Source organism: Anas platyrhynchos, chromosome 3 (assembly GCF_047663525.1).
Source record: "Anas platyrhynchos isolate ZD024472 breed Pekin duck chromosome 3, IASCAAS_PekinDuck_T2T, whole genome shotgun sequence".
Classification (NCBI taxonomy): domain Eukaryota; kingdom Metazoa; phylum Chordata; class Aves; order Anseriformes; family Anatidae; genus Anas; species Anas platyrhynchos.
The window spans coordinates 13,861,238-13,875,068 of record NC_092589.1 but is presented as its reverse complement, the minus strand read 5'-3'; the positions used below and the strand labels follow the sequence as shown (position 1 = coordinate 13,875,068).

The following is a 13,831-nucleotide window of genomic DNA, read 5'->3' as shown; positions in this document are numbered from 1 at the left end:
CCTGGGTGTGTGCCTCAGCTCGGCGCAGCGCCGGTAGGGGGGCGATGGTGGCGGCGTGAGGCGCGGCGGGGCCGGGGCTGCGCCCGCCGGGAGCGGCACCGGGACCGTGACGGGACCCTGAGGGGGCACGGCGGGAGCCCGGGGCTCGCCATGAGGCCGCGGGGCGCTGCAGCCGCCGCCGGCACGGCCAGCGCCGCCCCAGCCCCTGCCGCCTGAGTGAGGAGCGGGGGCCAGGTGAGTGCCCCCCCCCCTCCGTTGGCCGTTGGGGGGTTGAAATTTTGAAAATTTTTAAATTTGAAAAGCCCAACGGCCGCGCTGTGGGGTTGGGAGGGGAGCCGGGGGGTGCCCCCGGCCGGGTACGGGCGTGTGCCACGGCTGTGCCGCCTCCCAGCCCGCGGCTCCTGGGGAGGAGACGTGGGAGCAGGGCGTGTGTGTGTGTGAGTGTGTGTGAGTGTGAGCACAACTCTCACACCTTTTGTCACCAGCCCACAGACAAAGAGCTGGGCTCCCCCCCCCCCCCGTGGCCGTGTTCCCCCGGGGATGCTCCCGAGGGATTCGTGTCTCAGCCCCCCCCCCCCCCCTTTTTTTTTTTTTTTCCTTTCTGTTTTTCTCGATGGTGCCGATTTAAAAAAAAAAAAAAAAGAAAGGACGTGTTGATATGTTTCCAAACAGTCTCGTGGTTTGCATTCCTGACATCGCTGCAGCGTTCGGGTTTATTTATTTAATTGGTGGCATGGGGGGGTGTGTGTATTTCTGTGGCTCGTGGTCCCTGTTGGAAGGGTCCCCGATGGCACGCGACTGCAGTGCCGTGCATTAACCGATGCTTTCTCCCCCTGTCTTTTTTGTCTTCCAGTCCTGCAGTCTCCACATCATCCACTGCGTGAGGAATGATGATTCCATGAGAGAACTTCCTTTCAGCCTCGCTCTTACTCATCCGCGCCTATTGCATGCTGCTCCTGGACAGTGATGAGCCGTTCAGCTACGCTGGGATTTTTCCCGTGAGGAAGGGAGAGCCGGAATATGAATTGTAGACATCCCCTCAAGCTTCTCGTGCATTGTTTTTCCCGTATCTGTCTATAAATCTGCTAGCATTAAGCACATACGCCCTTAAACCTACGTTGGTATTCGCAGAGTTGCTGCTCTGTCACAGGACTGGTATTTCTTGCCGTCATGGCTTCAGTTTGGAAAAGACTGCAGCGTGTTGGGAAACATGCATCCAAGTTCCAGTTTGTGGCCTCTTACCAGGAGCTGATGGTGGAGTGCACCAAAAAATGGTAAGGAGCAGCTCGTGTTGCTGCACGAACGGTGGAGCAAGTTACCGATGCTGAAATAGGGAGGATGTTGCTTGTCGCGTACCGTTTGGCGTTTGTGTTGGCCTTGCTTTCCCTCGCTTTCTCTTGCTTCCCCATCGCAGAAGCAGCTGCATGGGGTGCTCGTCTCCCTTGAGTGCTTTGCTGAGTGCTTATTGTGGACCTGTTGGTTTCATTCTCTGTTCTGATTTTCATAGTTGGCGTTACCGCCATGTGGGGCGGTGCGTTTGTGAGCTCAGCACCTGTGACTTGCTGTCTCTTGCTTTTCATTTATTTCTAAGGTATTTTCTGAGATTTGTTTTCTGATTTCAAATGCACCTCTTGGTGCTGGATGTTACCTGCTGACACTGCTGTGAGCAGACTGAGGCGTTTGAGATCAGTCCTGACAACAGTGGTGTGTAATCTAGGGTACAAACAGTTCTGATGGTGACTATTATTTTTTTTTACTTGAAGATGTTTTGGCTCTCCGCCTTCCTTTCCTTGTTCCTTTCCATCTGTCAATGGGAAGAGGCGAGAGACGTACTTGGGAATTGTCTGAAGGCGTTTGTTTAGCCAGGCAGAATTTCGTGCCTTAGTGGTCCGGTTGGATGGCTTTGGAGCTGACTAGACGCAGACAGCACTTTATAGTTAATTGTACGGGTCTGGCGCAGGCACATCTTCCTTTCTGCACAAGAGGAACTTAAATACAGCTGATAGGGGAAGACTGGGAACAGCTTTCAGGTAGTCTGCTAGCAAACATCTCCATTATACAGATACTTAAGCGTGCTTTTATATGTTTGGGATATTGATGTTACTGCCATAATTCCTCGCATTAATCTGAGCTTGTAGTGTCAGGGGACAGAGAAATTGCCTTCCAGACCTCGTGGACTGAGATGTTCAAACTGCTTCGTAATAAATTGCAGCCTCCCTTCTAATACTTGGCCTGTCTTCTTGTTGGCAAGGCTGGCACTTGCACTGGCTGCTTTCGCTGGTTATGAGTAATTGCCTCTACAAATTTCAGTTCCATCTCTTGGAGTTGGAAGTCTGTGCTGGAAGGCTGCTCGCTGCTCTGCCTTAAAGAAATACTGTCAGGTTCGGTTGTTGTTTTTAAATCAAGCTGTCTTCTTGCCTAAAATGCCTTGAAAGATTATTAAGAACCAGAATCATTTTGGAAGTTGAACTTTCCTTCACGCAAGCAACATATGAATAAAATCCTTTTGAAAGTTGAAAGAGACTGTTGTGATTATCTCACGTGATCTACTGGTTAGTTCAGGCCAAAGACTATTCTATGGTAATTTTAATGATTGTTTTTTTTTGTAGTTGTGTTTGTGATGGTGCATGGCTTTTTTTCTCTCTTTTTTTTTTTTTTAAACATGATCCAACCCTATTTTGGCTCTTTTTCACTTTCACTCCTTCCTTGTGAATTTGCAGAATGCTTCAGCACTGAAGTATGAATGCTGCAAGGGAGTGTTCAGATTGGATCTGCAATGAACTTTCACTTGATTTAAGAAAAAGCCATGCATGAAAGTTTTCTCGTGAGCAATGCTGTTATTTTAGAAACAATTCTTATTGTTTAGTCATAAGCCAGGGTACCCGCCTAGCAAAATGCTGGTGTATGAAGTCGTGAGAGAAGTCTTTCAAAACCTCAAATATGCAGGTTACTTTTTAAAAAGTAGGTTTTCCTTCTGAATCTTGATTTTACTTTCTTGAACATAAATATATGCTAGATTGGTGCTCGTATTGGTTATGAAAAAACAACAGTGTGGTTGTAAAATGTAGATGAATTCTAGGAAAAAAAACAATAGGGAAAAACATCATTCACACAGTCATTTGATTGTAGGCTTTTCTGTTCTGCTTCCTCTTGTTTGGAGAGCCTTAACAAAAAGGTTCTTTAAACATGCAAGCTACGATACAGTGTTGCTGTCATAAGTGGAAGTCCTATATGAAAAAAAGGGGAGATATTTGTGTATTTTGGTAACATTCAGCTAAGTCTTTCATTAACTTTGGAGAAGATAGTATTTTGCACCTGCTGACAGGATCACTAGCTCTAATGCTTGTCTGAATTTGGTACAAGTGAAAACAAAAGGGAAGAAATGAACACCATATGCTAGGTCTTACTGAAGGCAGTCCTGATATACATTGTGTGTTGGTGCTGTAGTCTGTGCTGGTAGCTCCACGCTGCAAGTGTATTTTGATCAATCTGGAGTAAGCACGAAGTTATTTTAATGGGCTGGCATTTTAACAATGCAGTGTTTCTGCAGGAAAAGAATACTCCATTCATATTTTAAAATAAATGACAATGCAGTCATAAACACACTTCATCTGCGATGTATTTGTGAGCAGGGACTGTGCATGGCCAAAACAGGCTGCATGTCCCTCTGAGAACTACTGTCTTCTGTTAGTCTTCCATTTATCTAACTCCTCAGCAAGTGATGTGCTTTAGACCATTTTTATAACCGATCGTGTGCAGTTTGCAGCATTGGGTGGATTTCTGGTAGGCTGTGATGCTTTTTGTCTCCTCTGATGGAATTTTTTTTCCTTTAGCGTTCAAAATAACTCCAGAAACAAAAACAGTGTGTGTGCCGGCTGTGTGGGAAGTCACTACCCCTCTGGTGTTGCTGCTTCACTCTTTAAAAGGATTATCCATAGGTATAGCAGCATTTCTCCAGCACTGGCTGAAAATCCCTTTGCTTGCGTTTTCTGCTGTCTACAACTTCTGATGCTCGTTTCTGTCAGCGACTAAAGGCAGCTACCATCGGATGATTGCCATTCATTAGTGGTGTTTGGGGGGACAGGTTGTGATAGATAGTCCAGTGTTGTCACTGTGTCATTAGAAAAACCTTTTTTTCCGGGTAATTAGCAGGACTGTGCTGCTTCTGTGACATTCTGTCTGCTCCTTTTGACCCAGACCTAATTACTGTGGCTGCTCGGTACCTTTGAAAAATTGAGCAGTTAGTTCATTTCGAGCCGTTTGTTAAATATATAAATAAATGCAGCCTTGGTCTTTAATATGGATTAGTGACTCCTGCTACCGTGAAAACGTAATGCTTTGCATTAATCATATAAGCACTTGATTTGTGAAAGGCGCTGGCTTGGCAGGGCTGCAGTGTGTCATCCTCCGCTTACCCTTGGGATAAGCTGGGGCAGCACAAGGATTTTCCACCCAGCCTTGCAGGCGAGCTGCAGTCCTGGCCTGGAAGGGCTGCGTGTGGTAGGAGAGTTCATTTAGTCCTTGTCCTCAGTGCAGCCCTGCTGAGGAGAAAAAACAAACCAAAAAAACCAAAAATTAGTCTCATGCATTTCACTTATGTCACTGCACGTGTACTGGGAGGTGCAAAGAGAAGTATTTGTTTCTCTGGGCTGTCCTGGCAGGGCTAGGACCATGCTGGGCGTGTCGGCAGGATTCTGCTGGTGGAGGTGGCTTTAGGCTGCCAGCCCAGGGAAGCACAGGGCTCCTCTTGATCCCCTGTCAGGCCCCGCATGGATCCTGGGGCTCCTCAGCTGCTGGAGGCCTGTGTTCAAGCTCTGAGTCAACGCCTGTCTGAGGAACAGGCTCAGCTGAAGAGCCTCCCAGGAGAAAATGGGCCTTTAGACCCGAGACCAGTTCCAGGGCTTGGACCTGGAGCTGTGGTGGCAGTTTCACAGGGCTGATGAAGCATCTAATGCCTAACCCATGAGCTCCTCAGGATAGCTTTCATGTTCCCTTGTTTGTGTGTGGTGTCTCGCAAGTCAGGGATTCAACAGGATCTTCAGGTGTGGTGTTGCTTCATTCCCAAGTTCTTAATGTATCGTTGTCCATTAGATGTGCTTACGAGCAGGAAAGCTGCTCCCCTGAATGCCTAAAAATGCTGGAAAAGGGTCATGTGCCTGTAGGATTTGCCATCCAGCAGTTGCTTTGGAGCTGGAGAATTATTTTTTTTTTAACAATGTGTATAATGCCTGTTATCACCTCTGCGAACTGCTTTGCTTTTAAATCCTTCCTAAAACCACACGAAGCTATGTTGTTCTAAAAGGGTTAAACTTCTGTGTGCGCTACCTGAGCGGAAGGCAGGCTGCATTTCCACCCGGCAAGTGGCATATTTTATATCAATTAGGTATGGTCTGAAGTAGGCTCCATATTTTCAAATACATCTTTCTCTTTTGCAAATGAAGTAATGCTTAATCTTTTTTTTTTTTTTTTCTCCTAAAGGCTTTAGCCATCTGTTTCTCTCTTCTATTGTAGTTTCATAACTGGATGCTGCAGGAATTTTAAGATTTGGCGTGCGCTGTGCATGGGAGAGAAATGAGCTTTCTGAGATGGCACAGTTCACACCAGTCTGCCTGCCTTCTGGTCCCTGCTTTCCAGCAAACTCCTCGCTGCTGAAGGCTGCCGAAAGACCTGCAGTTGCCTGCTGGAGGTGGAAATCCTTGCAGGCTGCCTGGTCAGGGTCAGGCTGTCGGGTTGCTTGGTTTATTTCCTCGCTTTGCATAGCCATTAAGGGGGAATTCTGTGAGCACCTAAGTGCTTTTAATTATTAAGGTGAATCACATTGAAATGTGTGCCAGAAAGAGAGCGAGCTGCAGGTGAATTCAGGAACTTCTGAGTTGCTTTTCCCATGACCCAGGATTTTTGTCATGGGCTTGAACTGACTTTTTGATCAGACTTTCAGTTGTGTGACAGCCACGTAGGTGTACCAGAACAAGTACAGCTCGTGCACAGAGGGCAGCAGGCAGTTGCTCCTGTTTTTTTGGCTTTTTTCCCTCCTGTTCAATTAAATTACACTGTCCTCACACACTTCATTTAGATCTCCAATTCCATCCCAAATTATCCCCATCTGTAAATACATCTCACTACTTTTTCTTCATTCATTCATTTCCAGTTTTGTCTGAGGACTTCTTGAGGGATTAAATTGTGTATCAAACTTATTCTTTCCAAATAATCGCCGCCAGCTGTCTCAGAGATCAATCTTGTCCCTTTCTTCCTGCAGACAATTAAAACACTTATTGTCCATGTGCAAAAGCAGTTCTCTGCCAGCTTGCATCTCTCCCTTCCTTGCTCCCAAAAGAAAATCCTTCACGTCAAGAAGTCAGATCTGCTCGTTTGGGCTCTGTGCCTGGCTTCTGTCAGGGGGTTGTCTCTCGCTCCTGACTCCTGCCCGCCAGCTGCTTTCGTGCCCTGCCTTCCCTGGCCACCTCTATATCCTGTCTGTGCCACGGGGTTTCTCATCTAAACTGGTGGCTGCGTGTTGTGCAGCAGAGATGTTTTCAATGGGAGGGGTACAGGTGTATGTGCAATCTCTCCTTGTCATGCTTACACCCACTTTCTGTTTGCAGTAACCCCTTGGGAGGATTGGAAACCCTGTGACCAGTCCCTAAAAGACCTCATTGCTGGACCAAGTTTTATCCCGTAACGCAGGGAGACTCGGGTATATCATAAATAGTTGCTCAGAGTTGTGCTTGTCTTTGAGAGACAGAATTCTTTCCAGCAGCTCCATGACTTCGTTTACCATCCTAGCAGTAACAAAAATAATTGTCAGAAGCAGAAGTTATTGGGTTATAGCCACGTGTAGACAAATCCATCCTCATGGCCTGTCATTCACCCACTTAAAGGGACGAGGCTGTCTCCTCGAATAAATAAAACACAGTGCCCTGGAGTTGTAGCACAGCTTTATTTCTCGGAGAGAGAAGCTGTGCGTGCTCAACTTCCTCGCAGAGCTTTGCAAGTAAATAAAACCTGGCGCTGTTCCTGCCGGCGCTGTTGCGTGCGTACAGTAAAGTACGTGCACTGTTCCTTTGAACCCGGCGGGCTCGAGCAGGAATAAAGGTATTTTTTTTCAGGATTGGATCGCTGTGAATGCTCTTTTCAGCTCTTTCGGTGTTACGAGGTTAAATAAAATGAAATATTATGACATTGTGGAGGCCTCAGCTGAGCCGAGTTCTGTCTGTCGGGCTGTGCAGTGCCAGTCTGTTGCTTCAATTAGTTTTTAATTGCTCGGAGAGAGCTGAAGCCCCTTTCACAGCCTGGTGTGAATAAGGAGAGGAGGAGGCTGGTAAGGTTGGCTAAATCTGAGGAAACTCTTACAAAACCAACCCCTCAGCTTCCTCCAGCAAGAGCACTCTGCTTGGGTGGCTCTGTGAGGACGGAGGGGGGTGTTTATTTACTTGTGAAGGCTTCCCCAGTTTACTCCGAGGGGATTGTGTGCCGAGCGTGCCGCTTCCCTTGCCCTTCTCTCTACTTTTTCTTTGTGGGGTGGGCGCTGCCTCGCCATGGGACACTCCCCAGCCCGCCCTGCGTGTCCCGGAGTGGACTCTGAAACACAGGAACTATTCAGCTCTGAACTTTTGTTCCTTGCTTTTAAGATATGCACGCAGCGGTAGGGTAAATAAAGCGGCCCTTGTTTTCTTCCTCCTGTTGTCTTTGTTTGAAAAATGTATTTCTGCTGCGCACGGCTGGTGGAAGCGCATCGCCTCTCAGCTGGGAAGCCGCGGGGTTTGGCGCTCGGGGCACAGGATGGCTGCGGCTTTTGGCACCTGGAAACGTGTTGCAGGGATTCGGGAGCTGTGGGTTAAGCGTGAGCTGAAATTAGCAGAAATGGCACTGCCGTGGCTGGGGCTCCAGGCCCTGACTCGTGAGGCTTGCTGGGTTCAGGAGTGGAGCCCAGATGTCACCGTCCCTTAGCGAGCGTGTTCCCCTGCCTTCCTCTGCCCCACGGTGCCACTGTGAGCTGCCAGCAGCCTCATTTTGGGCTTGTAAGGTGAGCAGGGCAGCGCGTGCAGCTCCCCAGATGCAGGGGGAAGGAAGGAAAACCTGCCAGAGGGCAGGGACCAGCCACAGCTGCGGGCAGGAGCATCTCAAAGAGCTTGGGCTAACTCAGGGGAACTCAGCCGTGAGTTCACTGCAGGGCTTCCAGACACACGAGCCTCTGGGGTGACTCAGGAGTGCGAGCCCTTCTCAGCTATTGCTTCCAGCCGCCTGCGAGCCTCTGAAGAGGCTCAGAGCTGATCCTTGTGAGCCTGCCGAGGTTCTCCGTGTGGTGGAGACTTGTTGTGGGCCCCTTCTTACTTCTGTTTGACTTCATTATTATTTAAGGAGACTTTCTTGAGGATTGCTGCAAAGCCATGGCCAGGCTGCGCAGCTGCTGACCTGTCTGCAGCTGCCGAACTGTGATCTCTGGGCTCCGTGTATTCATTTTAGCGTAAACTGGCTTTGGGTTTTGCTTCGTGTGCACGCTCGGTCCTGCAGCCATGCTGTGGGCTTTGTTTTGGGTGTGCTGCTGCATCAAAGCAGCACGTTGGCAGATTCGCTCTTCCTTTTCTAAGGCATATGCTTTGAAAAACAGCTTTGGTGCTGACCAAACATCACAAGGGCAAGGTAATTTCCCATTCCAGGGACAGCTGACTTAAAACACTTGGTGGCCTTTGCAGACCCCACCACATCACCTCAGTTTTTCATCACCGCTCAGCGTGCGCCGTGATCTCCCTTTACCTTCAGGGGCTGCTCGTTAAGTGAACTCCAAATCCCTTTGTTTATGGCAGTGCATAAGGAGGGGATTTAAAACAAAAGAGAAAAGAGCTGTCACAACAGCTTCATTCCCTCTTCCAGCAAAGATCCACCTCAGCAGCCCGTGCGTTTCTACACCAACCTGTTGCTGGGGTGTTTGCAGTCTGTTAGCAGAGGGTTTAGCCCTGGTAGCTGCTGCTAACACCTGCCATCACTGCAGCTCTGGACTCGTGCTTCTGGGTGGGTGAGTGGATGTTCTTACCTGTTCAGCTGGGGTTTTTCTGCTTGTACCTGCTGTCTTGTGGAAAACTGATGTAGTGGTTTGTCTCTTCCTGTAGGTAACCTGAACGGGAGCTGTTAAGCTGCAGAAAACTTGCAGGAGAACAAGGGTTTTTAATTGCTCCTATCTTCAAATGCAGATCTGAACTGGATAGAGCGCCTGCAATAAGTTGCTCTTAAGCGAGTGAATATTCATGAAACTTCCCCTTGCATTCCTTTATCTCCGACATGTAAGAAAATCTTAAGAATGGGAAAGTCCTGACCCTGTTTTCACCACTTCCTCTCATACCACAAAAAGCAAAAGAATTGAGCTGAGGCGCATCGAGGATATTAACATTTACCGTTAATGCCTTCTAAAAGGGCCTTTCTTTTAGATACCTGTGGGGGTGATGCTTTCATCCCCGTTCATTGGGGTTTGTGTATGTAGAAAAAGGAGTTCTTTTGGGGGGCAGGCTTTGCTTTTCATTTTTTATTTACTTGCTGAAATCACTTCCTTTCCTCCCTTTAAATGTCTGCATTGAGCCCTAGTGCCTGCACACCCTTTCAGAATACCAAGGCACAGACCATCTTAAAACCATACAGGAATTATTTTTCTTTCCAATGGGGTTCCTTTTTTCCTCCAGTAAATGGGATTTGTCTCTTTTTTCATTTCTGAACTGCAAGATAAGCAAGAGTAATTTTAACCCCCAGAGTTCCCGTAGTGGCTGATGTAATTGTGGGGGTTTCTGACAGAACTGAGACAACGGTGTGCAAGCATGCATAATGCCAGAAGTGTGGGCATCTAGCGCTTGAAACCTGCTTAGTCCTTGGCTGTAAAATTTTCCAGTAAACTAACAAAAGAAAAGGTAAGGTAGAAAGCTTGGGGTGAGGTGCTGCAGGTGGCTGTGCCTTGTCTGCTTCCCTGATGCCAGGTACAGGGTGCAGGAATAGGGAAATGCTCGCCTGTAGATTCAGTCCTGTTGTCTGGGGAGGGCCCTGATGAGGTTCGTACAAAGCATCAAGTCCTTTGCCCCCTGGAAAAACGTGCTGCCTGGGGCAAGCAGAATGGATTTGCCTGAAATAAATTTTGGAGAAGTAGAGCGCTTGCTGGGGGGAAATGGAAAACTTCTTGTTTTAGCAGCAGCTGTTACGAAGGTGCTTGCTTGATTTGCAATTGAGTCAACAAATTTTAAGTGGGGGAAAAATTTTGAGCTACTCTTGACTATAAGAAGACTGCAGTCTACCTTAACTTCTGTCTACCTTTCTGTGAGAACTGTCGGTATCTTTTATGGCTGATGGAGCCCTATTGGAGCCTGCTGCCTTGTTAGCCTTGCAGAAGGGCTTTTTTGCCCCTCTTTTCCTTTGGAATAGGTGGGCACAGAGAAAGCTTGGTGAGGTTTGTCATGGGTCTTCTACATGTTTTGTTCCCTCAGCTGCATTTTATGTGGAGTATTTGCTCGTTGCAGTGTTGCTCAGTGATGGGAAGGATGAGCTGTGATGTGAGCTGGGCTGTTGGGCGAGCAGAGGGGTAAGGAGCACGATGTCAGGCTTTTTGGCCTCTTTGAATGTCTTTGGATCTGCCTGTATGAGCAAATCCTGTTGTGTTTGGCGATACAAAACCAGTGACCTACATACGAGCAACTCCGATGCAAAGCAAAAAGAATTATTTCGGGGAACAGCCGTGGAGCCTTCTTGCATTTCTGCCAACGTCATCTCTTTGGTTAGCTTGTATTTTACTGCTGGGGTCTCAGCTTCCTTTTTGTGTGGCACAGCCCTTTCAGCAAAGCAGAAATTAGGGTCAGGGAAATGCATTTATGGAAGCTGCTCACAGGACAGAGAAGTCTGTCACCTGTGTGATTTGTACGGTTCAAGATGCGGCGTGCCTGGAGGAAGTCAGTGTTTGGTGCTGAATTTTAAGAGGAGGGAGAGCCTGGGTGCTGGCAACAAACAGTGGAGTGGGTGGCAGTGGGTGTAAGGGACAAATCCTGTCCATTCTTATGTACTCCAGGAGGCTCCCAGCTGTGCTGGGCACAGAGTTTAGTGGGGTTTGCAGTCACACTTTGCTTATAACCATGCGCCGTTTGGCTGGCAGGTTAAGTGGTTCTGAAGCAGTGAAATATCTTGTCGTAGTGCCCGGTCCAGGGCCTTATTCTCCTGTCGGGTACAATTCCTTTCAGCTTTTTGTTACCCAGAAGTGTGCTGACCCAGCCAACCCTGACGACATTCCACCTTAAAACTGGAATTTTGGGTCCTGTGGAGCTTCCAGGCTGGATTTTGCTGAAGAGGCAATACACGCAAGTATCCTCGGAGCTCATCTATATGCAGCAGCTCCCCTGTTTTCCTGTGCCTTTGTAATCAATGTCACGCAGCACCTATTCTTCCTTCAGACAGGAGATAGCAGCACACAAGTACCTTATCTGGAGGCATTTTCATGTAAATGGCTGCACAGCCAGGTGAAGCACTCGTGCAGCAATAGAAAGTGGCTTTATATTTTCTGTTGTACCCGAGCAACTGCTCCAGCTCGGAGTTGCTTCCCTAATTGGAGAAATTTTCTTGTCCCAGAAATTGTCCTGAGCAAGCCGTGATTATCGAAGATGTTGCTGAGCCTCTGTTCGTGTCGGGGAGGAGAACTCCATCTTCGCTTGAATTTTTAAGTGTGAATCCTAAAAATAGCTGTGCAAATCACAGGGCAGGAGCTGGAGTCAGTACTGTGTGCTTGGATGTCACTAGTGGCCCATAGATGAATAAAACAAGGCTTTGCTCAAACACATCTCAATGTTTCACTTGCCTGATGTGTAAGAGTCGCAGTTCTTTCAGAGCCTGTTTTAAAAGGGAGGTTACAGCTCCTCTTGATGAATGCTAATTACGATTTCACCTCTTTTTGAACGCTAGTGATAGTAACAATCATCCTGTTAAAGAAGAAAGCGAAATTTGAAGTGTTCCAGGGATTCTTTCTCTGGGAAGTGCAAACAAATGATGTAACTTAAATATTTCTGCTGTTAAGACACAGGTAGAAAAAGCCTGGCTATAATCATCCTGTGATGTTTAAAAACAAAATCAAAGCAATAAACAAAACCCCAAAACCTCCGAATGCATTTGAAAGGAGCTCTCATACTGCATTTTCTATTCATAGGAGTATTTATAACTTCGCAAAGAAAACCGCATCGTGTGTGCCTCTCAATGTCATTCCGCTCGGTTCAAATTCACGTCTCGGGCTCTTCAAACCGAGGCACCCTCCGGCTGTCCCCGTGCTGGGTTTTCCTCACGGGGTCTCTGTGCAGGTTGTTGGCCATGTAGGTGGCACGTGCCAGTATGCAGGTGGTTGGTGTGAAAAGGGAAGAATGCAGCATACACAGAAGGACTTACGTGCTCTTAGGATTTAATGCATTTATGCGCAGTTCCAGGAGGATTGTAACACTTGCTAATATTTTTTGAGCTAATTATTGTATCAAAGCATGATTTATCTCTTTGGTTGAGCCTGGGAAGCTGGTTCTGTACGTGTGTGGCTGGGGAAGTTCAATCTTTTCCTGTCCCAAGGCAAGTTCCCCATCACAGAGAGAAGTTGCTCACTATTCACACGCAGGCAGGAGCTGTGCAGTAGTCTTGTTGGAAGAAGTAGAGCTTGCAAGGCTATCGAGGTTTTTGGTTACTAAATGTAGTGGTTAAAAATTCTTCTTGCTCCTCACAGAAGTAATTCTGGCTGGGTCAGTTCAGCACCCTCCTTTGTTCGGAGCAGACTTGGTGAATTCTGTGCTGGTTTTTCTACGTAGGAGGGTTTGATTTCTGCAGGGGCTGGGAATGAAATCTTTTTTGCTTCTTGATTTGTTTGAAACAGCGATCTGAACAACACGAGTCAGAAAATCATGCCTCCATGCTAGGCTTTCTTTCAGCTTCCCTGCTAACCATAGACAAGCCATCTTTTCTATCACGCCCTAATTTGGGTGCACAAATCATCTTCCGTCAGCTTTCCTACAGCTTTATGTCCACAATTACTCATAAGGAGGATTTATGTCTGCTTTAAAGGCCAGAAGGCAGCAGCTCTCCCTTCAGTGGCACTGGCGTAAAGCAAGGGAAGAGGTGCTTTGCTGGGCAGAAACCACTAGCGAGCGCGGAGAATTTGGGGCGCAATGCCTGCAGCAAGCTTTTGGCCGTGGGGAGGGGGCTCTTGTTTGCTTTCTGCTTATTTTTCTGTGAGTGATTTGGCATTATGAGAAGTGTGTGTGTGATGGGTGGGTGCCAGGGGGAGGGGAAGGAAGTGATGGATGCCTGAAGCGTGTCCTTGCCCTTGGGAGGCTTCGGTGCGGGAAGTTCAGGGGACCTGAGCTGTGTGTCAGAGCCCCTTGCAAGCAGTGGTGGCAGCCTGACTGACAATTCAACCCCAAGTGCTTTAAAATAGAGGCGTTTATGTAGAAAGCAGAGCGCTAAATGAAGGCCAAGACCCTGCTAAGCTCTGCGGAGGCTTCTGGGACTAAAGTGGGTAGGATGGAGCTCCGTTAGAGCCCCAGCAGGACAGAGGCTTATTGCTGCTCTGATACAATCAGAGCTGTTGGGATGTGCTGCTAAGCTCCTGGACTTCAATACAGACATCCGCGGGCTGGATTAGAATCACAGATCCACCTTTTTTCTTCCCCCCCTCCATTGCAGCAGCGTTTCTCCTGTGATTTATTTCCTGCTTGTATTTCAGGTGCTTTTCAGGTTCCTCTTTCGTGTTCCATCCGCCAAATCAGTCCCGAAAACTAACGCTGGTGGGAGAGGGAACGTGGCTCTTGGGGATGAAGTCACGCTTTATTTCCTACCCTTTAAA

At 47.8% G+C, this 13,831-nt stretch overlaps 1 protein-coding gene across 6 annotated transcripts in view; it reads left to right on the top strand.

The window, feature by feature from the left end:
- Positions 1–13,831, top strand: part of EHBP1 (EH domain binding protein 1) — a 206,090-nt gene continuing 192,259 nt past the window's right edge. For 3 of the 6 annotated variants that reach the window (XM_038176019.2, XM_038176022.2, XM_038176013.2), the window contains exons 1-2: positions 2–234; positions 854–1,274. In XM_038176019.2, the coding sequence (XP_038031947.1) occupies positions 1,171–1,274 (104 nt within the window). In that variant the 5' untranslated portion in view covers positions 2–234; positions 854–1,170. Of the gene's footprint in view, positions 235–853; positions 1,275–13,831 lie in introns of all 6 variants that reach the window. The other 3 variants (XM_038176024.2, XM_038176018.2, XM_038176016.2) reach the window with 2 other exon arrangements.